General features: G+C 61.7%; 1 protein-coding gene across 5 annotated transcripts in view; it reads left to right on the top strand.

Annotated features, from left to right (window-relative positions):
• The window catches only part of PIP5K1C (phosphatidylinositol-4-phosphate 5-kinase type 1 gamma), a 59,657-nt gene that overhangs the window by 28,235 nt on the left and 7,209 nt on the right, over window positions 1–24,213 (top strand). For all 5 annotated transcript variants that reach the window (XM_082381140.1, XM_082381143.1, XM_082381141.1 and 2 more), the window contains exons 3-16: window positions 820–912; window positions 2,725–2,855; window positions 3,742–3,859; window positions 9,025–9,177; window positions 10,468–10,767; window positions 11,502–11,707; window positions 13,443–13,526; window positions 15,155–15,203; window positions 17,083–17,167; window positions 18,865–19,026; window positions 19,809–19,947; window positions 20,038–20,070; window positions 21,230–21,334; window positions 24,008–24,128. In XM_082381140.1, the coding sequence (XP_082237266.1) occupies window positions 820–912; window positions 2,725–2,855; window positions 3,742–3,859; window positions 9,025–9,177; window positions 10,468–10,767; window positions 11,502–11,707; window positions 13,443–13,526; window positions 15,155–15,203; window positions 17,083–17,167; window positions 18,865–19,026; window positions 19,809–19,947; window positions 20,038–20,070; window positions 21,230–21,334; window positions 24,008–24,128 (1,779 nt within the window). The remainder of the gene's footprint in view (window positions 1–819; window positions 913–2,724; window positions 2,856–3,741; window positions 3,860–9,024; window positions 9,178–10,467; window positions 10,768–11,501; window positions 11,708–13,442; window positions 13,527–15,154; window positions 15,204–17,082; window positions 17,168–18,864; window positions 19,027–19,808; window positions 19,948–20,037; window positions 20,071–21,229; window positions 21,335–24,007; window positions 24,129–24,213) is intronic.

The following is a 24,213-nucleotide window of genomic DNA, read 5'->3' as shown; positions in this document are numbered from 1 at the left end:
GGCCCGGAGGGCGTCCAGGCCACAGGCAGTGGGGAGCCAGCGAGGGGTGCGGAGCAGGGCTGGCAACCAACGTTCCCTGAGCGGAGCCCGCCCCCTGGTGGCCAGTGTGCAGAACAGGCTGGTCTGAGCCCTTCAAGTGGCGGCAGGTGCTTCTTAAATGTCCGTGACCCGTGGAGCCCCAGCCCTGAGCTGGCATCTGTGTCCCTCCAGGCCCCACTGCCCCATCCACCATCCTCCCTCTGTGATGTCACACACGGGGGCCAGCGGCTTCCACACGACTTTGCTGGGATGCCACATGTGTCCCCTGGAGCTGGCAGGAGCCAGGCCAGCGGGACTTCTTCCCTCAGGGAGGAGATGCTGTTTGCAGTCATTCCAGCCCAGAGGGTCTCACCTGGCCATGTCTGGGGGCGTCTGTGGTTGTCACAACTGGGGGGCTCCTGGCAGCGAGTGGGGGGGACCGGGGATGCTGCTCCACACCCCACAGCGCCCAGGACACCCCCTTCACAGAGTGACCAGCCCCAAGTCAGCAGTGCCAGGCGGGGGGAGGCCCTGAAATTGGGGCTCTTCTCTCCCCGCCTGCAGAGGGCCGGGGCTGCCGACCTTCCTGCTGTCTAGAGGAGCCGGCGGTCCTAGTCTGGGGGTGGCCCCCCCGGGCGTGGAGCCCAAGTGCCCTGCAGCCCACCCCCAGCGGCCCCCGCCCTGAGTTCCAGCTGGGCACGGCGACGAAGCCCCTTTCTCGGCAGGATTTCCGGAGCATTCTGGCCCCTGCAGCAGTGCCTCGTTGCCAGTTTTGAACGCTTCCTGCTTCCTCTTTTCCAGGCCCCGTTGATGACTGGACAGCCAGGCCCTGGCCACGGGAAGAAGCTGGGTCATCGGGGTGTGGACGCATCCGGCGAAACCACCTACAAGAAGGTTCCTGCTCCGCCCTCCGCCGGCGGGGGTGGGACGAGGGGTCCTCGTGGGTGCACAGGGCCCTGAAGGTCGGGTGTGGGCCGCGGCCATAGGTGGCTGGAGACAGTTGCTCTCGGTTGCCGGCAGGTGCTCTGAGGCTGCACCACCTGCCAGGCTCCTTGAGTCACCTGTGGCCTTGGGCGTGACCTTGGGCAAGAGGAAATCACAGCTCCCTCCCTTCCCTCTGAAAGTGGGGCTGAGGAGAGGAGGGGTCAGGCCGGGGATGTGAGAGGCAACCCTGGGCCCCGCTGCCTCTGGTCCCCCCCCTCCCCCCGCCTTGCTGCGCCTCCTAAAATACCAGCTTTGCTGGGAGCCAGTGCGTGCAGCCTATGAGTCACTCTTCTGAAGTGTTCAGTTAGGTGGTTTCTAGAGTATTCAGAGCTGTACAGCCATCGCCACGGTCAACTTTAAAACATTTCTCTTAACCTCCAAGAGAAACCCCGTACCCATTAGCCTCCTCCACCCCCTCCCCAGCCCCTGACAACCAGGAACCCACTCTCTGCGTCTGTGGATCAGCCTGTTCTGGACGGTTCCCATCAATGGAATCACACACTGTGTGTCCTTCTGTGTCTGGCTTCTCTCACTGAGCATCGTGGTCTGAGGGTCCGTCCACGTGGTAGCGAGTGTCAGGGCTTCACCCCTCTTCATGGCCGAGTGATGTTCCCGTGTGTGGAGGGAACCATTCTGTGTATCCACCATCTGTCGATGGACACTTGGGTTGTTTGCACTTTTTGGCTGTTGTGAGTAGTGCTGCTGTGAAGGTTTGCGTACAGGTTTTCGCGTGGACGGCGCTTCTCCCTCTGGGCTGCACACCTAGGAGTGGAGCCGCGGAGTCTCATGAGAGCCATGTGTAACCCACTGGAGGAGCTGCCAGACCCTGTCCACAGCGGCTGCCCTTTTTTCCATTCTCAGCAGCCCAGCACAAGGGTTCCACTCTCTGGTCCTCCATGGTGCTTGTTGTCTGTCCATCTGGTTCTGTCCCTCCCAGCACGTGGGAAGCGGGTCTCACTGTGTCCAGATTTGCATCTTCCTGGTGGCTGGTGGCGCTCAGCACCTTCTCCTGTGCTTGTTGACTGTCTGCGTATCTCCTCTGGAGAACTGTGTTCAGTCAGTAGCATCTTGAGGGAGTGGCCCGCGGGGGGCTTCAGGAGGAGAGGCGGGTGCCGGGGAAGGGCTTGCTCCTGCAGTGGGGGTGCTGGGGACCAGAGTCAGTGACTTGGGGGCCGAGGTGTCTTTCTTCAGTGGTGGGCGCGTTGCTTAGGGCTCACAGTGACAGTAACATGAACGGCGGTGCTGACAGACGGACAGGCAGCTGGTGCTTCTCCAGTGTGGGCGGGCATGAGGGTGGCCCCGGGAGGGCTGACGCTGTTACCTCCACCCCCGACCAGGGTGGGGACCAAGGAATAGAGAGGCAGAGCCCCTCGAAGGTGGACAGATGGAACCCTGGTCTCGGAAGTGCAGCCTGGGCACCGCTGTGTTTTGTGCCCTCCCCCCAAAGGAAACTCTGGCAAAATCCCCCAAAGACCCCTGCTGCGTTGGGGCAGTTTTGAGATGTGGGAACCTTCTAGAAGCTGGAGAGAAAACAGGCCTTGGGGCCGCGCCAGGTGGTGTTGGTGTCTCAGCCAGGCCACTTCCTTGCTGTGTGGTTGTGCAGGCTGAGCGGCAGGCCAGATGCTGCCCCCCCATCCCAAGGGGGCCTCCCAGCTTGCCTCTCACCCTGGGTGGGCCAGGGACTGGCCCCGGGGGTCTTGATGTGGCTGGGTTTCTCCGCAGACCACGTCCTCCACCCTGAAGGGGGCCATCCAGCTGGGCATTGGCTACACCGTGGGCAACCTGAGCTCCAAGCCGGAGCGCGACGTGCTCATGCAGGACTTCTACGTGGTGGAGAGCATTTTCTTCCCCAGGTACCTGGCCTGGTCCGCGGGGGCAGCTCCCGTGCCTTCAGCAGCTCCTGTGCTTTCAGCAGCTTGCCCTGCTCGCAGACAGCAGTGATAGGAAATAGTCTTCCCGTTCTCTCAGCTCCTTTCTCTGCCAAAAATAGCACTGACCCCTCCTGGGGTCTCCTGGCTTTGAGGTCCAACCCTGTGTCAGGATGTTAGTCTGCTGCTGAATCACAGGGACGCAATATAATGGTGACTTTTAAAAATAGGGAAAGACAGAAGTTCGTTGTTTCTCAAATGTGTGCGTGTGTGCCTGTGTGCCTGTGTGCGCGCGTGCGCGACACTCACACACACTGATAGTCAGTCTAGGGCTGGTCAGGTGGCTCCATGATGTTGGGGGGCCCGGGTTCCTTCTGGTTTCTCCAGCATCTTCAATATGCTGCTTTACTTACCAGTGGCCCCTGGGGGCTGCCTAGGCTCCTGCCATCACACCTGCATTCCAACAGCAGGAAGGAGAAGGAGAGCACATGCCCCTGCCCTTTAAGGGCATGACCAGGAAAGGACCCACATCATTGCTCCTCCACTTACAGGGGACTGGCTGAGCACAGCCCCCTGACCACACCTGGCTGTGGGAGAGGCTGGCAGTGGTCTTATTCTGGGCAGCCATGTGTACACCCAATGCTGTGGGCTCTGTTGCTGATGAAGGGAGGGTAGTTGTTGGGGGACAGCCCGAGGCTGGCCACGGCCCTTTGTCCCATCGGGAGCCCCGTGTTGCTTTTTGGATTGGCTCTTTAGGGACCTTGGGGCCGAGCCTGGGCCTGGGCAGGCGGGCGGGCGGGCCGTCAGTGGGTGAGGGGAGAGCACACGAGCCGCTGTCCCTCACAGACCTCCCCCCCTGCTTCCTCTGCAGTGAAGGCAGCAACCTCACCCCCGCCCATCACTTCCAGGACTTCAGGTTCAAGACCTACGCGCCCGTCGCCTTCCGCTACTTCCGGGAGCTCTTTGGGATCCGGCCGGATGACTACTTGGTGAGTGTGTCCTCGGCTGCTGCTGCGTCCCCCGCCCCCGGCTCCAGCCCAGGCTCGCTGGCTCGGATCACCCCGTTTGTTGCCTCTTGGTCTCTGTGGGGCAGGAACGCGGGTGCAGCGTCGCCGGGCTCCCTGCTCAGTTTGTAGTCGAGGTGGGCCGGACTCGGTCCTCGCTGGCTGTTGGCCGGGCCGTCTGTTCCTTCCAGACATTACAGTTTGCCGCGCGCTCATCCTGGAGGGACTGTCCCGTCACCGGCCATGCTCGTGCTCCTGGCCACCAGCCTGGACTCTGTCCTCTCGGCTCCGGTGTGGTTTTAGTCTCTCAAGTTAGAAAAACCAAAACCTAGGCCAGATCCTCTGACCTCGCATCCATAGTCAGGACTCGTCCAGATGGGGCTTCACGGTAGCAGCGTCTGGGTCATCAGCCAGAGTCTCCACTTCAGAAGGTCCGGCTGGTCTGTTCCGGGCCCACCTGGTCACACGTTGTGACTTTGCACGTGGAGGCCTCGGCGTCTGCGCAGACGCCCACGTCTGACCTCCCAGCACCTGCCATCCCCGGGGAGACCCGATCCTCGGGTTTGGGGGGCCTTGACTGTGTTCCGACTGCTCCCGTTCGGGTCTTAATCTGTGGGAAAGCTGTGCCCTCAGCCGGGGCCACGTCCTTCTGGAGGCCCAGCGTTTGCTCTGGCCGGGGACACACGTGACCTGAGGCTCTCCAGCTCTGCCCGGTCAGTGCCCAGAAGTCACCAGGTCCCACGTGGCCTCTCCCATCCCAGCCCTGGGAAGAGCTTCCCTCGTCTGCGAGCCCCGTGGCGTGAGGAGGAGCATTTCGTGTGCAGCCTGGTGGTTCTACAGCAGAAAGGACGCCGGTTACCCGGACTCTGTGTTATCATGTTACCAGGAGGGGAAACCTACGGCCTTGTTCACAGTCGGGGAGAAGTGGCCTTGGTGTCCATTAGCAGGGAGTAGACAGTGGAGCTGCCACGTCCACAGAGGCGGGCCACGGAGACGGCTGGGGCCTGATCTCGAACTTGATAAGCAAAGTTCAGGGACCTCAGACGTCTGAGGTCACCTGGCCCCACCTTGGCGACCTTCAACTTCATTCTCCCTGCTCTTCCCAGAGGGGGAGTGTTCTCGTTTCTCCCTAACCTCCGCTCCCACCAACACCGCCAGGGACAGGCAGGCAGCAGCCCTGCGGCCTCCAACATAGGCCACGGAGGGAGCGTGAGCCTGGAATGGCAGCAGGAGGGCGGAGATGGCCCGGGTGTTCTGGGCCGTGGGGCCCTGGTGGGCTAGAAACTCGCTGGAAGGTTCAGACCTGAGGCGTGTCCATCCTGGGCCCAAGGTGGGTGGGGGGGTGCTGCAGACAGGGCCTCGGGGAGCCTGCTGGGGTTGGCCGTCAGGGAGCGAGCCGGGAAATGCGGCAAGGAAATGGGTGCCGTGTGGAGGGCAAGCGGAGCCCCTCAGCCTGCGGGCTGGGTCGCTCCGAGCTGCAGGAGTGAAGCCCACGCGGCGGGGCAGGGATGGACCGGGCGCCCGGACTGTCCCCAGCCTCCCTCGCCAGCTCTGCCTCCCCCGGGGTTCCCCTCTCCTCCACGGTCACGGCCTCGGCCCCTGGCTGCCGCCCCAGCCCCAGCTACAGGCACCAGGCCCGAGTTTTCTTGTGCAGAGTCACTCTCACCCCTTGTGAGACCCCTGCGCTCTCCTGGGGTTAAATGTCATTTAATCTCAGCTCAGGACAGCAGGGCATGGTCGGGGGGGGCGGACTGTTTCCTGAATCGGGGGTTGTCTGCCCGTGACCCCGTCCTGACGGTGGGTTACCTGGCTCAGGAGCCCTTACTTGTCGCCCGCCTGCCCCTCGGCAGCGGTGCCCAGTGAGGCCCAAGACCCAAGGCCCCGACCAAGCTGCTCCCCAGGGCAGCTGCTGTCAGCCATCTGGTTCCAGAACTTTCTCCGCCTGTAGATTTATCCTGTACAGAGCTGGACACGTCCCTTCTGCTGGGTTTTCCACTCGACGTCCCTGCTCTCCTGCAGGGTGCTTTGCTGCAGTCTGTGCTCAGAGGTGCCCGGCGGTGGCTGTGGGCCCATGCCTGGCAGAGTGCGAGGAGGACGGGGCACCTGGGCGGGGCCTCTGTGCTGTGGGTGTTTGTGGCTAGTGGCTGCGGGCGGAGCGGGGATGGACAATGGCTGTGGCCGCAGCTGCACGCCCTTCGCCCCCGTACGAGCCTTCCCTGAGCTGCTCTTGCTCCCACGGCCAGCCCTGCTGGGGTCCTGCCAACCCTGCTGTCGGATGCATCGGAATCTGGCCACTCCTCACCCTCCACTGATGCCCCTGGCCAGCCCCCGCCCCGCCCACCTGGGCACCCCGTCAGGCTCACACCCCCAAAGTCCAGAGGCGCCTCTTAAGACACAGATCACACCATGTCACTCCCTAGCTGTCCCCGCACTCGGAGTAAAGGTCGGCCTCCTTGGTTCCCTTCCCAAACGAACTCCGCTGCACCATCCCCATTGCCACCCGCCCCCCACCCCGGCCTCCTCCCTGTGCTGTCCTCCACCAGCTGCACGCGCTCAGGGCCTTTGCACGGGCTCGGTCACGTTCTTTTGCTCGATGTTGGCTCCTCAGGGGAGACACCCTTCCTGGCCCCCCGGCCACCGTAGCTGCCTCCAGCACGTCTGCCTTTCAACCGCGGGATGTTTCTCTGTGCCCTTTGTCACCATCTGACACACTGTGTTTTACTTTATTTATCTGTCTGGCTTCAACAAGAATGTCAGCTCCAGGGCTTCCCTGGTGGCACAATGGTTAAGAACCTGCCAGCCAATGCAGGGGACACGGGTTAGAGCCCTGGGCCAGGAAGATCCCACATGCCGCAGAGCAACTAGGCCCGTGAGCCACAACTACTGAGCCTGCGCTCTAGAGCCCGTGAGCCACAAGTACTGAAGCCCACGCGCCACAACTACTGGGCCCGCGAGCCTAGAGCCCCTGCTCCGCAACAAGAGAAGCCACCGCGATGAGAAGCCCGTGCACCACAATGAAGAGTAGCCCCCGCTCACCACAACTAGAGAAAGCCCGCGCACAGCAGAAGACCCAACACAGCCAAAACTAAAAATAAAATAAATTAAAAAAAAAGAAAGTCAGCTCCAAGAGCCAAGGATTCAGCCTGTTTTGTTTACTGCTGTGTCCCCAGTGCCAAGACTGGGCTTCAGAATCCCTGGCGGGAGGACTGACTGTCCCCCCACTGCTCCAGGAGAGATGCCTGAAGTGTTAGTGCCTCACTCGGGGTGGCCCCCGCCTGGGCCCTTGAGTGACAGCGAAGAACACAGCCCCAGCTGACCCACAGCAGACACAGTGTAAGTGCTGTCTGGGGGCTGCTTGTTAGCATATCCTGACTGTGCTGACTGCCGTGTGAGCTGGCTTCTGCCTCCATCACAGTGAGTGGGGGCAATAAAACTGCCGGCTCCCACCTCTCAAGGCTGAAGTCAGGCACCAGCAGACCAGGGGGTACATGGAAATACGCTTGGGTGTCAGGTAGTACTGAGAAAGTGGCAGTTGGCTTTTGGTCAAGGGACCGAGGAAGGCCCTTCTCCTCCCTTGGGCCTGAATCTGCCTCCGCTGGTGCTCCTGAGAGTCAGTAATACGTGAGAAACAGGAGCTCTGGGAACAGCATGCATCAGTCAGCACGCAGCAGATTATGCTGGGTAAGAAACAGACCCCTGCATCCGTGTGGCCTAAAATGACAGTGGTGTGTTTCTTGCTCACACTCTGTGTCTGCCCTGGGTTGGCTGGGGGCCGTGCTCATCACTGGCACAGCCAGGCTGACGAAGCAGCTCCCACCCCAGACGTCTGGTCTCCGTGGCAGAGGGAGAGTTCTGGAAGGCTCACAGCAGCATTTAAATCTTCCAGCCTGGGGATGACGCACCACTTGTGCTCACAGTTTACTGGCCAGTGCTCGTCAGACAGCCTCACCCCACCCCGGAGAAGCCAGGCAGTGCAGTCCTGCTCTGTGCCCGGAAGGGGTGATGGTGGGTGGGATCCAGGGCTGGCTGTCCCTGGGCTCTGAGAAGCCCTGGAAGTGGGCTTCAGCTTGTGAGCACCCCCGCACCTAGTGCTTGTGGACGCAGGGTAGCCTTTGGCTCGGGGGCCTGGACATCCAGGGGCAGCTGTGGCGTCAGGCATAGTTGGATCCAGGAGCTGGGCCGAGGGCAGTGGGGTCCTGTGTCTGTCTCCCTGCTTTTCTCTGTGGATAGGAAAGGGGGCCCGTCCTCCATGCTTTGTATACCAGCGGTACTTAATTAGGATTTGGGGGGTGCAAGAAACAGAAAACCTGACCCAGACAGCCTCAACCCCAAAAAGTACTTCATTGACTCAGCTGAAAAGGCCTGCAGGCCTTGCTTTTCATTCATTTGCTTAACGATTGAGCATCTACTCTGTGCCAGGCACTGAAGTATGTGCTGGGGATCCCCTTGTTATGTGAACAAAATCACATAGATATTCCTGTCTCCCTAGAACTTACTATCTAATGGTGTGGAGGGGGTGCGCGGGGATGTTGGGCAGTGATCGCGGAGGTGGAACGTGGATGTCAGGGACTAGGAGGTGGGGAAGAGAGGTGGGAGGGGCCGGGTGTCCGGGGGGCCAGGTGGGGCTGCTCACCAGGCACGCAGCTGCTGTTTTTGCCGTTCCCGGTGCCCGGCTTCTACCCCCAAGGTCACCACATGGTCCAGTGCGGCTGCGGGGTTCCAGGTGGGAAGGAGAGAAGGGTGCAGACAGGAGGTGCGCCAGCTCCTGCCACCCGTTTAGAAAGCCTCTCCCAAGTCCCACACGGCAGCCTGTGCTTACGGCTCACAGGCCAGAGCTGACCGTTGTGGCTGCAGGGAGGCTGGGAGGCGAGTCGTGGCCACGTGTGTCGGCTCCCCGTACGGCCCGGTGTCTGTCCCTCACCGGAGAGGGAACACACTCTAGTGGGTCAGCACTGAGGCTGCAGGCTTAGCCCGGGCTCAAATCCTTGCTGTGTGGCCTTGGGCGAGACCGTCCCCCTCTCCAAGCCTCAGTGGCCTTGTCTGTAAAATGGAGCTGACGGTGACCAGTTTCGGGGTTGCCCGCCAGCCCCTGGGCCCGCGGGCGGTGGAGGTTGGTGAGCACCCCGCCCACTCGCTGCCCCCCTTTTCAGTACTCGCTGTGCAATGAGCCGCTCATCGAGCTGTCCAACCCCGGTGCCAGCGGCTCCCTGTTCTACGTCACCAGCGACGATGAATTCATCATCAAGACGGTGATGCACAAGGAGGCCGAGTTCCTGCAGAAGCTGCTGCCCGGCTACTACATGGTGGGAGCGCCGTGCCCTTCCAGCCCCAGTGCCCCCGACCTCACACCCTCCTCCTCCCTCTGCCCGAGGAGCCTTGGGCACTCATCCCCCCACCACACCGGCACCTCCCACCCACCCCCACACACACCACTGGCACCACCCACTCTGGGCACCATCCCCTCCAGGCAGGCCTCAACATGCCGTCCTGGGTCACTGAGCCTCACCCGCAGGACCCCCTCACGTGGCGAGCAGGAACAGCCATCTGGGCCCTGTTGGCCATCGCCCCCCAACCCACTGCCCTGAGTCCTGGGTCCTAGAAATCATGGCTTCGCGCCTCGTGTCTCAACAGCCAGTGACTCAGAGAAGCACTGGGGAGGTGGGCCTGGCTGCCAGCTGGCATTTGGGCCGCTGGGCGGGGGTGGGAGCAGGAGCCTCAGACTTCCTGGCCCGCAGTAGCCGGGGGTCCTGATACACACACAGATGGGGGCGGGGGCAGAGGCCCCGGGCAGCTCTGCACAGTTGGTGACCCATCTCTCCCTGTGGGGTGCACCACCCACCCCAGCCGTGTATGATCTTGGGTGAGACCCCCGGCTCCCCTAGATCAGGGGGTCAGCAAACTTCTATAAGGAGCCAGATACTAAACATCTTCAGCTTTGTGAGTGACAGCCTCTGTCTCCACGGCTCAGCTCTGCAGTTGCAGCGAGAAAGCTGCCACAGACAAGGCGAGAGCAAGTAGCCATGGCCGAGTGCCAGTAAAACTTCTTTTGTGGACACTGACGTGAGCATTTCACATAATTTTCAGGTGTCATAGGACACTGTTTTTCTTTTAGTTTTTTAACAGTGTAAAACCATTCTTAGCTCCCGACTGTACAAAGACAAGTGGCCTGGATTTGGCCCTCGGGCCGGAGTTTGCTGACCCCTGCCCTGGGCACGCCTGGAGGCCGTGCCCGCCATCCCCCCAGTTTGGGCTGGGGAGGTGGGACACCTGGGTCTGACCTGGTGGGAAGCCAGGCCCAGACACCTCGGGAGCATGCCCTGGGGCCCTTTATGGAAAGGCTGTCTCTCGCTGGGCCTGGCTCTGTAGAAACAGATCCTCCTGGCTCTTCCAGGTGGGGTGATGGGGAACTCATCTGGCTGGCTGTACAGTCAGGGTGCTGGGGGCGTGGAGAGAGGGATGAGCCTGGGAGAGGTGGTCAGGGTGGGCTTCCTGAGGAGGTGGCCTCTGGCCTGAGATCTGTGGGGCAGACAGGGTGCCGCACAGGGTGCGGGCACAGCTCCCGGCGTCATCTCCGCTGACCCTCTCCCCCCCAGAACCTCAACCAGAACCCACGGACGCTGCTGCCCAAGTTCTACGGGCTGTACTGTGTGCAGTCGGGCGGGAAGAACATCCGCGTGGTGGTGATGAACAACGTGCTGCCGCGCGTGGTCAAGATGCACCTCAAGTTCGACCTCAAGGGCTCCACGTACAAGCGGCGGGCCAGCAAGAAGGAGAAGGAAAAGAGCATCCCCACCTACAAAGACCTGGACTTCATCCAGGACATGCCTGAGGGGCTCATGCTCGACGCCGACACCTTCTCCGCGCTCGTCAAGACGCTGCAGCGCGACTGCCTGGTGAGGAGGGGCTGGGCCGGGGCCGTGATTACGGGGCTTCCATCTCTGAGCCCCGGTTTTCCCACCTGTAAAGCGGGGACGCGGTGTGAGCCCGAGATACGCGCTCCCTCCCTGCCCCAGCCGCACCTCAGGCTGCATTCCTGCTGCCGAAACAAAGCCCCAGGAGCAGCCTGGTGTATTCAGGGAGGGCCCTCACCTCACATCGGGCCCGTGCGGGCTCCGAGCTGCCCTCCTCCACGGGCAGGTGCTTCTTAAGAAAAAAGAAGGCCTGCCGGGCTCTTTGCAGGCCTTGCAGCTGCAGTCCACCGCGCCCCCCTCGGCCTCAGAGGCGAGGATACGGAGGCCTGGCAGGGTCCTCCAGGGTCCCCTCTGCACCCCGGCTCCCAGGCCCCTTTGGAAGCTCGACACAGACTCCCCAGAAATCCACCAGACACCTCAGGGCCCCACAGCTTCCAAGAGCCCACCCCCCGCAGGGCCCGGGTGTCCACGTCCTGGGCTGCACCTCGGGGCCTGGAGCAGGAGTGGCGGCCAGCGAACCGGGCTCCTGAACCAGGGCGAGGGCAGCCTGGCCTCGAGTCAGAAGCTGTGCCCCAGGCCCAACGCTGGGGTCCCCAGTGGGATGCGGACGGGGCCTCCCACCTGGCTGTGGGGACTGAGTGGACACAGACGCAGGTGGGGCGGGGTGTGGGGGTCGGGGGGCAGCTGGCGCCTCCCCCTGACCGCCGGCCCCGCAGGTGCTGGAGAGCTTCAAGATCATGGACTACAGCCTGCTCCTGGGCGTGCACAACATCGACCAGCAGGAGCGTGAGCGGCAGGCCGAGGGCGCCCAGAGCACCGCTGATGAGAAGCGGCCGCTGGGCCAGAAGGCGCTCTACTCCACGGCCATGGAGTCCATCCAGGGCGGGGCCGCGCGCGGGGAGGCCATCGAGACGGACGACACGTAGGTGGCGGGGCTCGGGGGCTTCCCGCTCTCGTCTCTGCCCCGGCCCCCTTGCCAGGCGAGAAGCGGGCGGGGGGAGTCATGAGGAAGGTGAGAGGGATACGACCGAGTCCAGGGTCTGGCCTGGTCCTGGTTTGTCAACCGGACAGCAGCGCCCACCCATCCCCCAGCCCCCCGCGCCCCGAGGGGTGGACGGCGGACACACAGCTGCGGCCAGGTGTTCTGACCAGGGCGTCCAGATCAGTCAGTCAGTAGACGGAGGTCATTGGCCATCCCTGTGGGAAGCACAGATCCCCTTCCCTCCCGCTGGACCCCAGGGTGGGTTAAAGCGCCACCGTAGGCAGCAAAGCTGGAAAGGTGTTGAAAGACAGCCCCGGAGAAGGTGGAAACAGCTGTGGATGAGGGACCCTTTCATAGCAAGATACCAAACCCGGGGTGCACCAGGGGCAGGGCTGAGAACGGTCCTTCCCTGGCGATGCCAGGCGGCAGTGAGGGGTGACCGGGTCCAGAGAGGAGTGCGTCCCCCGACCCCACCCACCCGGCCGACCTGGTCCTGCCCTGGGGGCTTGGGCGCGGTCACAGACATACGGGGTAGCCCTACCGCCCACGCTGTGCTTCTCACGTTCAGGGTCGGGTCACTTTCTCTGAGGCGTCCTGGGCACTGTGGTGGGTGGGGCAGCGTCCCTGCCCTCCAGTCGTGACAACCACACATGTCCCCAGACAGCATCACTGTCCCCTGGGGACAGAGCCGCCCCAGATGGAAACCGCTGCTGTGGACAGGTGTCACGATTGTCCCCTCATCACCAGGCACTGACCATGCCAGGAACCGGCGGCACCCTCCACTTCCGGACGCTGTTCAGTCCTTGGGGCGTAGGGGGCCCTGGAGGAGGAGGGTGGCATCCCCCTGTCTTCAGTTGGGAAAAGGAGGCTCAGAGTTGGGGGTAGCCGTCAGGGTGCAACAGCCGGCTGGGGGACGGGCCGAGGCTTGACCCCGGCCTGGCCACCACACTGGGCCGCCAGCTGAAGGGCCCTGACCGGGCTGAGGCTGGGGGGACACGAGCTGGCCCGGAGCTCAGCCGTCTGGCGTTCGTAGGGTTGGTGCCAGACCAGGCGAGATGGCAGGGTGTGCAGGTGAGCTCGGGTGTGGAGTGTGGCTGGCAGAGCCTCTGGGGCCCTAGTGACTGCAGGACGGCTGCTGCATCGTCCGACCTCACTAAGTGCGCTGGGCAGGCTCGGCCTGGGGCTGCGTGAGGCCATTAACTCCCCAGGCTGCACCTGGAAGCCTGGTCCTGCCCGGGAGCCTGCGCGTGCACGTGCGGCCATGTGTGCGTGTGCCTGCGCGTGGGTGCAAGTGCCGCGTGTGCACGTGTGGGTGGGTGTGCACACATACGGGTCTCGTGGCCGGGACCCCTCTGTACCTTGTGGCCTCCAGCTTTGACTTGGTGAGCTGGCCGGGAGAGCTGCTCGACCCCTCACCAGGATGGGGTTCCCAGGTGCCTGGACACCCTCTGAGGGTCCAGCCAGGCTGCCACCTACAGGGAGCGTGTGGATCCTCAAGCCCCAGGCCCCATCAGTCCTGCTTGCGTCTCCCTCCACCTCTGTCCCCGCAAGTCCCAGACCAGGCCCAGGGCCGCAGGCTCGGGGCTCCAGGCCACCTCCAGCCTGTGCCCCTGACAGGCGGGCCCGCCCCTGGGCCAGCTCTGCAGGTGCTGATACTCTCGACCCCTTTCCCCAGGATGGGCGGGATCCCCGCTGTGAATGGCCGCGGGGAGCGGCTTCTGCTACACATTGGTATCATCGACATCCTGCAGTCCTACAGGTGGGTGCCCGCCCCCTATCCTGCGGTCCTCCAGGTGGGAGCCCGCGCCACCTCCAGCCTGCGGTCCTACGGGTGGGTGCCTGCCCCCGCCCTGTCTCCCCACTCCCCAGTGAGAGCCCGGTCAGGGCCAGGTCAGGGCCAGTGCAGGGCTGGGTGGTGGGTGAGGTGTCGCCAGCTGACTGACTCTGGGCCCTGCCGTGTGCCGAGTGCTGGGCTGAACAGAGCAAGACGGAAACACCCTGTGGCTGGGAAGCGCAACATCTCTGGAAGGTTCCTACACTTCCAGAAATAAATGCTCACAGCCGGTGCCACGTGCTGTGTGGTCTCGAGTGTGGACACGAGCGTGGTGTAGCTGAAGGAACAGACGCCCTTGGGTGACAGGCAGCTCCGTTACCCATGCTTTGTGCTTTGCACGCTTACAGCAGTGAGCGTCTCTTGTTAGTTTTTTTTTTTTTTTTTAAGAATTTATTTATTTAATTAATTTATTTCTTTATGCTTGTGTTAGGTCTTCGTTTCTGTGTGAGAGCTTTCTCTAGTTATGGCAAGCAGGGGCCACTCTTCATCGTGGTGCGCAGGCCTCTCACTGTCGCGGCCTCTCTTGTTGCGGAGCACAGGCTCCAGACGCGCAGGCTCAGTAGTTGTGGCTCACGGGCCTAGTTGCTCCGCGGCATGTGGGATCCTCCCAGGCCAGGGCTCGAACCCGTGTCCCTTGCATTGGCAGGCAGATTCTCAACCACTGCGCCACCAGGGAAACCCCTACTTGTTAGTTTTTTATCGAAGGAGTTACACACATGCATCACACACAGTCCAGCCATGACAGGCAGGTTGTGGCCGTGGCGGTCCCCCTTTCCCGTCCACACCCCACCCCGTGCCGGGAACTCCACTTGGCGTTGGGTGACTTCTCTGCCTGCCGGTCACCTCTTGCCCATCAGACTGCTGACGTTTGCAGCCTGTTTCCTCACCTGAGGGCTGACCCCATCCCCTGCAGGCGTCTCCCTCCCGTTTGGAGCAGGAGCAGGCAGCTTTCCGAGTAGCGAGCCAGGGTTTCTGCAGAGGCCCTGGGTGGGGCGAGGGGAGCGGGACAGCACGGGGCAGGCAGCCACACGCTCACCCCGGGGCAGAGGTGTGTGCCAAAGGAGGGGCTCCTTCCCCCTGCAGCCTAGAGGTGTCCAGGAAGGCTGCCCGGAGGAGGCAACATTCTCCCCAGCCCCGGTGTCGGGCGGGGCCTAGCTGGGGGTCACGGCGCAGGGCACTCACTCCAGCAGCGAGGGGCCGGGCTCAGTCTGGCCCGTGGCAGAGAGGAAGGGTGGTCTCTGTCCCCCACGGGGGGCTATGCACCACGACCTTTCCACTGCCGTGCCCAGAGCATGTGGTGGGAGCAGCCAGCAGGCGGGGGGCGGGGGGGTCAAGGGGGCAGGAAAGGGGAGGCGGCCTCTGGCTGATGCAACAGGTGGCCTCGTTCCTTTAGACCAGGGCTCCTGTACCCCCTTGATGCCAGGAACACTCCCACCCATGCCAACCACAAACGTCCCTAGACACTACCAGTGTCCCCTGGGACGGGCTTGCCCAGAAGAGAACCCTTGGACCTGAAGGTTTGGCTGACGTCCTGGGCGTTTTCTTCTCTGCAGGTTCATCAAGAAGCTGGAACACACCTGGAAGGCTCTCGTCCACGATGGGGTGAGCATCGTTTGTTCATTCATTCCGTCCATCTGTCCACAAACGCACTGACCGTCTCCCTGGGCCAGGCACAGGTGCTAAAGAGCTGAGAGATGCGTCCCCCTTTCTGGAGCCAGTCACGGGCCAAGGGGTCAGGGCCGAGACGAGGAAGCAAGGCAGCTGCAGGATCCTCAACGAGGGGTCCGAGCCATCCGTGAGGGGTACAGGAAGGCTTCCTGGAGCTGGTCGGGGGGCCCCAAGCTGAGTGGGAAGGATTCCCAAGGACAGGCTGACCCGGAAAGTCAGGGGCCGGCCAGGCAGAGAGCATTCTGGAAACGTGTGATGTGGAGGGCGTCTTGGGCCCCAGCTGCGCCCCGGGGGCAATACTGCACAACTCTGACCCCTGCTGCCCCATGGGGGTGGGGCCTGCTCAGACGGACCGGCTCAGTTATTTGAGAAAAGCTTGAAATTCGTGTTTTCCTGTGAGCGCAGCCAACCCGTGAACACTTGCAATGAATTACTTCAAAATGTAAAAGACTGTGAGGACCAACAGTTGGGGCTAAATAGAGCCTGCCTGTGGGCCCAAGGCAGCCCGCGGACCCCTGGTCCAGCTGTGGACCCTCAGGCGGAGGCCTCTCCTCCCATGGGCCCCCCCGCCCCCCGCAGGCCAGCTCTCACTCAAGTGCTAAGGGCTGTGTGTGCCCGCAGTCTGTAAAATCCCGGGTCCTAACAAGCCCGCTCACCACTCAGAGAGGGTTTGGAGCGTCTGGGCGAGCTTCCGGAATAAGCGCTGAGAAGGTCCAGGTTGCAGCCAGGCGGCCGCAACCCCCGTCAGAGGATTTGAGCCGACTCCCCAGGAGCCTCAAATGTCAATGGAAGTAACCATCCAGGTGTGAGCGACCTGGGGCCAGTAGGACGGCCCTCAGCGTTGGGGGCCAGGTTCTTCCTGTGTGTTGCCGCACACCCCCAGGCGTCCTCGGCCCCTGGCCCCAGCCGGAGGGAGGGGCGCCCTTCCTTTCAGGGCGGAGAGACTTCCGGTAGCTCAGCTCATCTCAGCTCGCCAGCCATTGGCCAGGACGTGGTCACGTGGCCATGTGGCCCTGCCTCCACGCAGGCGAGGATCGAGTACAGCGTTCATTGTGGGAGGCCCCGTGTCCAGATGGGTTCTGTTCTGTTACAGCGGGGGGAGGACACCGGGCGGTGTCTGGGGACATCTGTGGTGGTCACACTGGGGGGCTCCTGGCATCGAGTGGGTGGGGACCAGGGATGCTACTCCACACCCCATAGTGCCCAGGACGGCCCCCAGAGAACGACCGGCCTGCTGTCAGCAGTGCTGGGGAGACTGTGCCATAGCAGGCGAGGAGACGGGATCCCGGGGACAGCATGGGTGTCCGTGCAGGGGCCCAGCCCGTACCGCGCCCCGACCGCGTGCTGGGCTCCCTGCCTGACGGACATCTTGTCCCTACGTCCTGGCGAGCCCGGCAGCCTCCAGTCTCCCCGTGGCACAGATGAGGAACAGTGCGTGGCCAGGGCCGCCCCCACCTGAGTGCAGGACGCCGGGCCTGCCTGCCCCGAGGACACCAACCTCCCTCTGTCGCAGGGACAGGCCTGCAACCCGACTTTCGAAGCAGCCTCGGGCCGCGCTCTCCCCGACCCTTGCCTTAGAGATTCTTTCCGGTTTCTTGATTTTGATACTTACCTGTTTACCTCTTTGAAACATGGTTCAAAAAGTTAAAATTACAGATGTGGTTATTAGGAAACCACCTCCCTGCTTCCCCGTCCCTACCTGCTCCTTGGGTCCCCTCCCCACAGAGGTTACATCTCACCCCTGACACGGGAGCCCCCATGGGGCCGCAGCGCTCACCCCTGCCTGCCCTCGGGCCCTTACTTCCCTTCCCAGGACACCATCTCTGTCCACCGGCCCAGCTTCTACGCCGAGCGCTTCTTCAAGTTCATGAGCAACACGGTCTTCCGGAAGAACTCCTGTGAGTGCCCAGGCCCTCTGGGTGGGGGCGTGGAGGGAGGAGGGTGGAAGGTCAAGGGCAGGGTAAACCTGGAGCGCTGGTCCTGTGTTCGGCCAGCCTTGGGCCTCAGGCGGGGACTTGGTCCAGGGAACAGGGCAGTCGGGGTGGCCCTTCCGGGATACGGCACAGGGCCTGGTGCCCGCCCAGTCCCCGTCCTGCTCTTCCTCATCCTTCCCGCGCAACCTCGAGCAAGTGACCCCCCCTCCGCACCTCAGTTTCCCCATCTGTACAGAGCCAGGAGGGGGGAGGTGTGTTCACGCACGCAATCAGTGGGGAAGCACCGTTGCCAAGGAAACGGGACCTTGCCACACGGAAGCGGCTGGTCATCAGCCAAACTGAGCATCATCGGGGAGGGCACAGGGCGAGCGTGGTGGCCCTAGCCCATGGCCTCTGGAGGTCCGATGTCCGTGCTGGACCTCCGGAGTCACAGACCCTGGTGCACCCCAGGCCAGACCCCACATGGGGCCTGAAGGGGTCTTTCTCCCTACGTGTCTGTCATCGGCCCCCCCCCAACTCCTCACCCACCCCCAAAAGGCAGGGTGCTTGTTCACTCTGGTCGCTCCACATCCCCAGCGTGCAGCCCGGGACCTGGCACACAGTAGGTGCTCAGTAAGTGTCTGTGGGCGTGGGGATGGGCTTGGTGTGCGCCTTACTGTCCAGGCCTTGCGCTCCATGGGGGCTCCACGCAGGCAGCGGGAAGGGGCAGGCCCAGTGTCTGGCCCTCAGCTGGGGGGCCGCTCTCCCTGCCTGGGCCAGACGTGTGCGGGCCGCGAGCCAGTGCCAGTCACCTGCAGCTGGCTCTTGGCACAGCTCCACATTCTGTGACATCTAGTTTTACGCTGAAGTTGACTGTGGAGGGAATGTTTACACCATGGAAATCGGCAAATACCACAAACCCAGCATCTGTCCCCAGAGAGCCGGTCGTTAACCTTTACCAGCACACCTCTTCCTGGAACCTTCTCAGGGCGCTGTTCCCACTGTGGTCCAGGGAGTTCGCCAGCCTCCAGGGACTGGATGGCTGTGCCTAAGGCAAACCGAGCACCTACTGTATGCGGGAGCTAAGCTCGCCATGCTGGGGGCAGAGGTCACAGGGGCCGCTGGGAGAGGGTGGTGACAGGTCCTGATGGGGCGCAGAGGGCATCCCGGGGTTTACCCCCCTCCCCTGACCCTGATGTTGCAGACGAGGACTTGGGGGCCCCGAGAGCTGAGCTGCATTCCCCAGGCCGTGCAGCCTGCATGGGCGCCAGACCCTTGGTGCTGAGCCCCACTGTCCCAGGCCCTTGACTTCCATGTCAGCGGCGGGGCCGTGGCCGGGTGGGCTGGGACACAGTGGGTGAGGCCCCAAAGTGCTTGGTAAATGTTGGCAGCTGCTGGTCTGCTGCTGTTTCTGGGGGCTGGGGTGGGAGTGCTGGGTCCCCGGGAGCTCGTCCCATCTCTCTTGATGGGCAGGACAGGTACCTGGGGCTCCCGGCACCTCCCGAGGCAAGCCGGGTGGAAAGCAGGGCAGGCTTTCTCCACCAAGAGTGAAGAGCACTGGGGGACAGGCTGGAGGCGGGGCAGGGTGGGGGCAACCAGGCTTTTGTACAACGGAGGCACCGGGGGCTGCAGGGCCCGGCCTCGGTGCTGCCACCCAAGCACTAACTGCCCTCCCTCTGCAGCCCTCAAGTCCTCGCCGTCCAAGAAGGGCCGCGGTGCCTTGCTGGCCGTCAAGCCCCTGGGGCCCACTGCCGCCTTCTCGGCCAGCCAGATCCCCAGCGAGCGGGAGGACGCGCAGTACGACCTGCGGGGGGCCCGCAGCTACCCCACGCTGGAGGACGAAGGTGAGCAGGCGGGCCGGGAGGTAAGGGGGCCCCTGGGGCAGGCGTCGTCCCTGGGGGGCTGAGAAGGGAGGGGCTCAGGGAGCAACAGCAGCAGTCCAACGGGAGGAAGGGGCCCCTGCAGCTGGGAAGTGGGGAGCAGCTGGGATGGGGCCCCCAGAAGAGCCACAGCAAGGGTTGAGCATAGAATTTGCCTCCCCGCCCATCCCCCCCAACCCACGCCCCAGAGGTGACAGGCTCCCTTCACATCAGAGGTGCACAGAGACCTGGAGGGATGAAGTGCTTGATGGGGTTGGGCCTGATGTTCTGGAAGGTCCCTCCCATCCCCTGGGTCAGAGATGCCAGGCAGGGAGGGGCTGGTGGAAGAGCATCAAGGAAGGGAGAAGCTGCCTGTGCAAGAGGCCCTGGGGTGGGACCCGGCCTAGCCTGTTGTGTGGGAGGAACAGCGAGGAGCCTGTGTGTCTGGAGCAGAGGGGGAGGGGGGAGAGGGGGAGGGGGAGGGGGGAGAGGGGGAGGGGGGAGAGGGGGAGTGGGGAGAGGGCAGGTGAGGCCCGTGGGCTGAAGGGAGGGGTTCGGATTTTAGTTTGAGAGCAGTGGGAAGCTACTGGAAGGCCTTATGCCGGGGGGAAACTGGAGCACATCTGCCCGCTTAAAGCTGGCAGGGATGACAGTGTGGGGTGGCAGGTGGGAGTGGGGGGCATGGGTGGTGGAGGGTGAGCCAAGTTGTAGGTGGAGCCCAGAGGCCTCCCAGGCCCCCGCAAGTGTCCACCCGCTCCTCGCCACAGGCCGGCCAGACCTCCTGCCCTGCACACCGCCTTCTTTTGAGGAGGCCACCACCGCCTCCATTGCCACGACCCTGTCCTCCACGTCCCTCTCCATCCCGGAGCGGTCCCCCTCGGAGACATCAGAACAGCCACGGTACAGGTGAGCAGACCAGCCATGTCCCTCCGTGGGGGGCTGTGCGTGGGCGGGGCCTCGCCCCACTTCTCCCACCTGCTTGTGGTCTCTCTGCAGGCGGCGCACGCAGTCCTCCGGACAGGATGGCCGGTGAGCTGAGACCCCAGCCCTCTCCTCTCCCCCCGACCCCGCCACCGCCCACCCGCCCCAGTCCCTCCTCCGCTTTCCCCACCCAGAGCCCTTCGTCTCTGACCGCTCCTTTCTGGGCACAGATTCAAGTCAGGCTCTAGAACCGCATAGAATCTCAGGTCATTTTGTGTCTGTCTCCCACCTGGGTGCCCAGAGGACCCTGCTCCCACACCTGCCTGTTGGTTCTTCTTTCTCTTTTTATTAATATTCTTATTCTAAGAGATACAAAAAGGAAAATAGTTAAGATGTTTCCCCCTGCCCCATGCCTGCTCCCCTCTCTGGGAGCAACCCCCCGGATGGATTTTTTGTCTCCTTCCGGAGATATCTGTGAATATACAAGCAGATACACATTCGGGCCTGTCTCTCCTCGCATTTTGACCAGCGTGCACTCTGGGCGGCACACTGCCCTTTACTCTGTTACCTACCAGCAGAAGGTCACCTGTCTGAGCAGGTGGAGCATGTGCTGGTTGCCGTCCCTCTAATGGGCCATGGACACTTGGGTTGTTCCCAGTTGTTTGATCTTGTAACAGGACTGCAATGAAGAGGGCATTTCTGTAATTAGTTGTTTTGGGATAATTCCTGCCAGTTGAAAAAAAGTCATGGTACAAAACATCTTTGGTGCAAAGTGCATCCCCCTCTGTCCAGCTACCTGCTCTGCCGTCAGCCACCATTTTACTCCCTGGTGTTGCCATCCAGAGATTCTGCACGCCTGGATGCTGGAATGTTCTGACCCACCTACACCATGGGTCTCAGCCTGGAACCCCAGAACCACCTCATCCCCTAGTCCAGGCCCCAGGCAGGTGCCTAGCTGCCCCCAGGGGGTGGGCGGGATCCAGGCCACCATTCACTCATTATGCCTCTGCTGGTGCCAGAGTCACAGGATAGCCCCAGGTGGACCCTTGCAGCCCCCAGGCGGGCATGACGGCCAGAGGGACCAGGTGCGAGCTGGGCTGGCTCAGGGCCCTGGTCTGATGGTGCGCGGAGACAGCACCTCGTGGAGGCTTCCAGCTTGTTACCGGGACTGGAAATTGGCACTGGCCTGGAGCTCGGTTGGTGCTCCTGGTCGGGGGGAGGGGGCGGTGAGGAGGGAAACTGAGGCGCGGCTTCCCGTTGCCTCCAGGCCCCAGGAGGAGGCGCATACGGAGGAGGACCTGCAGCAGATCACGGTGCAGGTGGAGCCCGCGTGCAGCGTGGAAATCGTGGTCCCCAAAGAGGAGGATGCGGGGTAAGTAGCCCCTGAGTCCCTGCGGTACCGTTACCTGGTTCCTGCTTTCCCGTTCTGCTCTGGCCCCATTGGTCGAGCGTGGTCACGTGGCCAGCTGGCCGCGGGGCAGGCTGGGAAAAGTAGTCCGCAAGCTGGGGGAGGGAATGAGGCTTCCGGGGAGTGAGGCGTGGGGGGGGGGGCAGGGGGCGCGTGATGCCGGGAGCAGCGGGGGTTTTGCACTCGGGGAAGGGTCGCCTCCTCCAGGGCTCAGAGCCGCCCTGTCCTCTGAGGTCACTTTCCCTCCCACCCTTCCTCTCTTCGCTCTCTTAGCTTTGCCGGGGCTTAGAAGACAGCGACTTACAAGCTTTTCAAAGAACCGGTTGGGGACTTAGTTACCTCCTTTTCCCCTGTTGTGTTTTGTTTTTATCTCATTCACTGTAACTCGCCAGTAATGACTTCTTTTTTTTTTTTAACATCTTTATTGGAGTATAATTGCTTTACTATGGTGTGTTAGTTTCTGCTTTATAACAAAGTGAATCAGTTATACATATACATATGTTCCCATACATATGCATATGTTCCCATGACTTCTTTCTAGCTGCTTCTGGTTTGTTTTCTCACTTGTTTCTTTTTTCCAGTGCTTAAATTCCTTTTTTTTTTTAAATAATGAGGCCCTTAAGGCTATGTAGTTTCCTCTGAGTACTGCTTTTGCCATGTCCCATGGGTTTTGACATGAAGCAGTTCTTTTATACTGACTCGCATGTGCATGGTTAGTGATTTTTTTCTTATTTCCTCTTTGAATTAAGGTAGGGGCTTTCGACCACCTGAGGGTGATTTTGCCCTCAGGGGAGAGTGGGCAGTGTCTGGGAACATCTTTGGTGGTCACGACCGGGGGTGCTCTTGGCATCATGGTGGGAGCCAGGGACGCTGCTCCACACCCCACAGCGCCCAGGATGGCCCGCAGCAGAGAATGACCTGCCCGATGTCAGCAGTGCTGAGGGGGAGACCCTGGACTAAGGCTTTTTAGGGGTGTCTCTCAAGTGTTTAAGATTTTTTGTTTACCTTTTTGTTACTTACTTCTAACTTTATTAGGTTTTGAGCTGAAGAAAATGGCCTAAAAAAGTCTACGCTTTGGGGAATTCCCTGGTGGTTAAGACTCTGCACTTCCACTGCAGGGGGCAGGGGTTTGATCCCTGGTCGGGGAACTGAGATCCCGCATGCCACGCAATGCAGCCAAAAAAAAATCTATGCTATTTTTTTTTTTTTAATTTTATTTTTGGCTGGGTTGGGTCTTCGTTGCTGAGCGCGGGCTTTCTCTAGTGGTGGTGAGCGGGGGCTACTCTTCGTTGTGGTGCGTAGGCTTCTCATTGCAGTGGCTTCTCTTTGTTGCAGAGCAAGGGCTCCAGGCGCACAGGCTTCAGTAGTTGTGGCAGGCAGGCTCAGTAGTTGTGGCTCTCGGGCTATAGAGAGCAGGCTTAGTAGTTGTGGCGCACGGGCTTAGTTGCTCTGCAGCATGTGGGATCTTCCTGGACTAGGGCTCGAACCCGTGTCCCCTGCGTTGGCAGGCAGATTCTTCACCACTGCACCACCAGGGAAGTCCCCAAAATTTACTTTTTAAGTGTCCATGGACACTTGGGAGAAAAGTGTCTTCTCTGTGAAAGGATGGAAAGTTCTTTACAAGCCTCTTCTGTCCAGTGTCTTGATTGGTGTCATCGGTTCCTTTACATCCTTACTTGCCTCTTGTCTGTTCGGGCTGTTTAATTCTATAATTGCCTTATCCAGTTCTTCTTGCCTTTCCCATAATTTTTGCTTTATATACTTCTTAGAATTTCTGTTCTATTTCTAGAGACTTTACTTAGCACTCCTAGCACACATTCCCAGGTGCACTTTGCTATTATTTCACACACAAGCACCATTTCCTGCCACTGTCAGCTTTTTTGCCATTAACTGAAGTGTCACCGTGGGAAATGTCATTCAGTCTTTGCCCCACAAAACAAGTTGCCCTCAAACGTGACTGGAGAACCAGTTCTGCACGGTTACAGGTGCTCTTTCTTCTCAGAACTCGTCATTTCATCCAGGAGGTGAAATTTAGTCACCAGTCACATGGCCGCCAGCCGAGGCCTCGGGCATGTTCCTCACCTTCACTCTGAGCCTCAGTTTCCTCATCTGTAACACAGGACAGCAGCAGCATCCCCCCTTCCCCAGTGGAAGTTCAGTGGGTTCATTCACGCAAGGCCCTCAGACAGGCCTAGCACCTAGTAAGTGCTCAGGAAAGAGGAGAAAGAGGTTCTGGCCCCTCGGGGGTAGGTGCCATGTGTCCCCACTTTACAGACGAGGCAACTGAGGCTCCGAGAAAGAACGTGGTCCTCCTGGCTGCCCAGCAAGTGAGTGGTGAGGCGGGGATCTGCCCACGGGCGTGCACCTGAGCAAATAGAGGGGGAAGGGCCCGCCTGCTCGGGGGCGGGCACATTGTTCCCTGGGCCGCAGCAGTGCTTGGGGGTGCTCTGTTTGTTTTGTGCGGGAACTAGACCATGTCAGACAGGATGCATCCCTGCAGTTGGACTCCCCGCGTCGGTGGTCTCTGTGATGAAGGACGGTGCGGAGCAGGGAGGGCCCTGGGGTGCGGGCTGGAGAAGGCGTGGGCTGTCCAGAGCACCCCCAGCCAGGACTCCCGTGTCTTCCCCGTGTCCCCAGGGAGGGGGCGTCCCCGGCCTGTGCCTCTGCCGCCGTCGAAGTGGAAACTGCCAGCCAGGCCTCCGAGCCCGCCAGCCAGGCCTCAGACGAGGAGGACGCGCCCGCCACAGACATTTACTTTGTAAGTCCTCCCGGGATCCCTCCCGTCGCCGGACCCTCCACCACCTGTGCTCACACGTGCACACATACGCACGTGCCTGTACGAA

The sequence above is a fragment of the Balaenoptera borealis genome, assembly GCF_965194805.1.
Source record: "Balaenoptera borealis genome assembly, chromosome: 2".
Classification (NCBI taxonomy): domain Eukaryota; kingdom Metazoa; phylum Chordata; class Mammalia; order Artiodactyla; family Balaenopteridae; genus Balaenoptera; species Balaenoptera borealis.
Note: the sequence above shows the minus strand (reverse complement) of the source record. Positions and strands in the feature narration are given on the sequence as shown.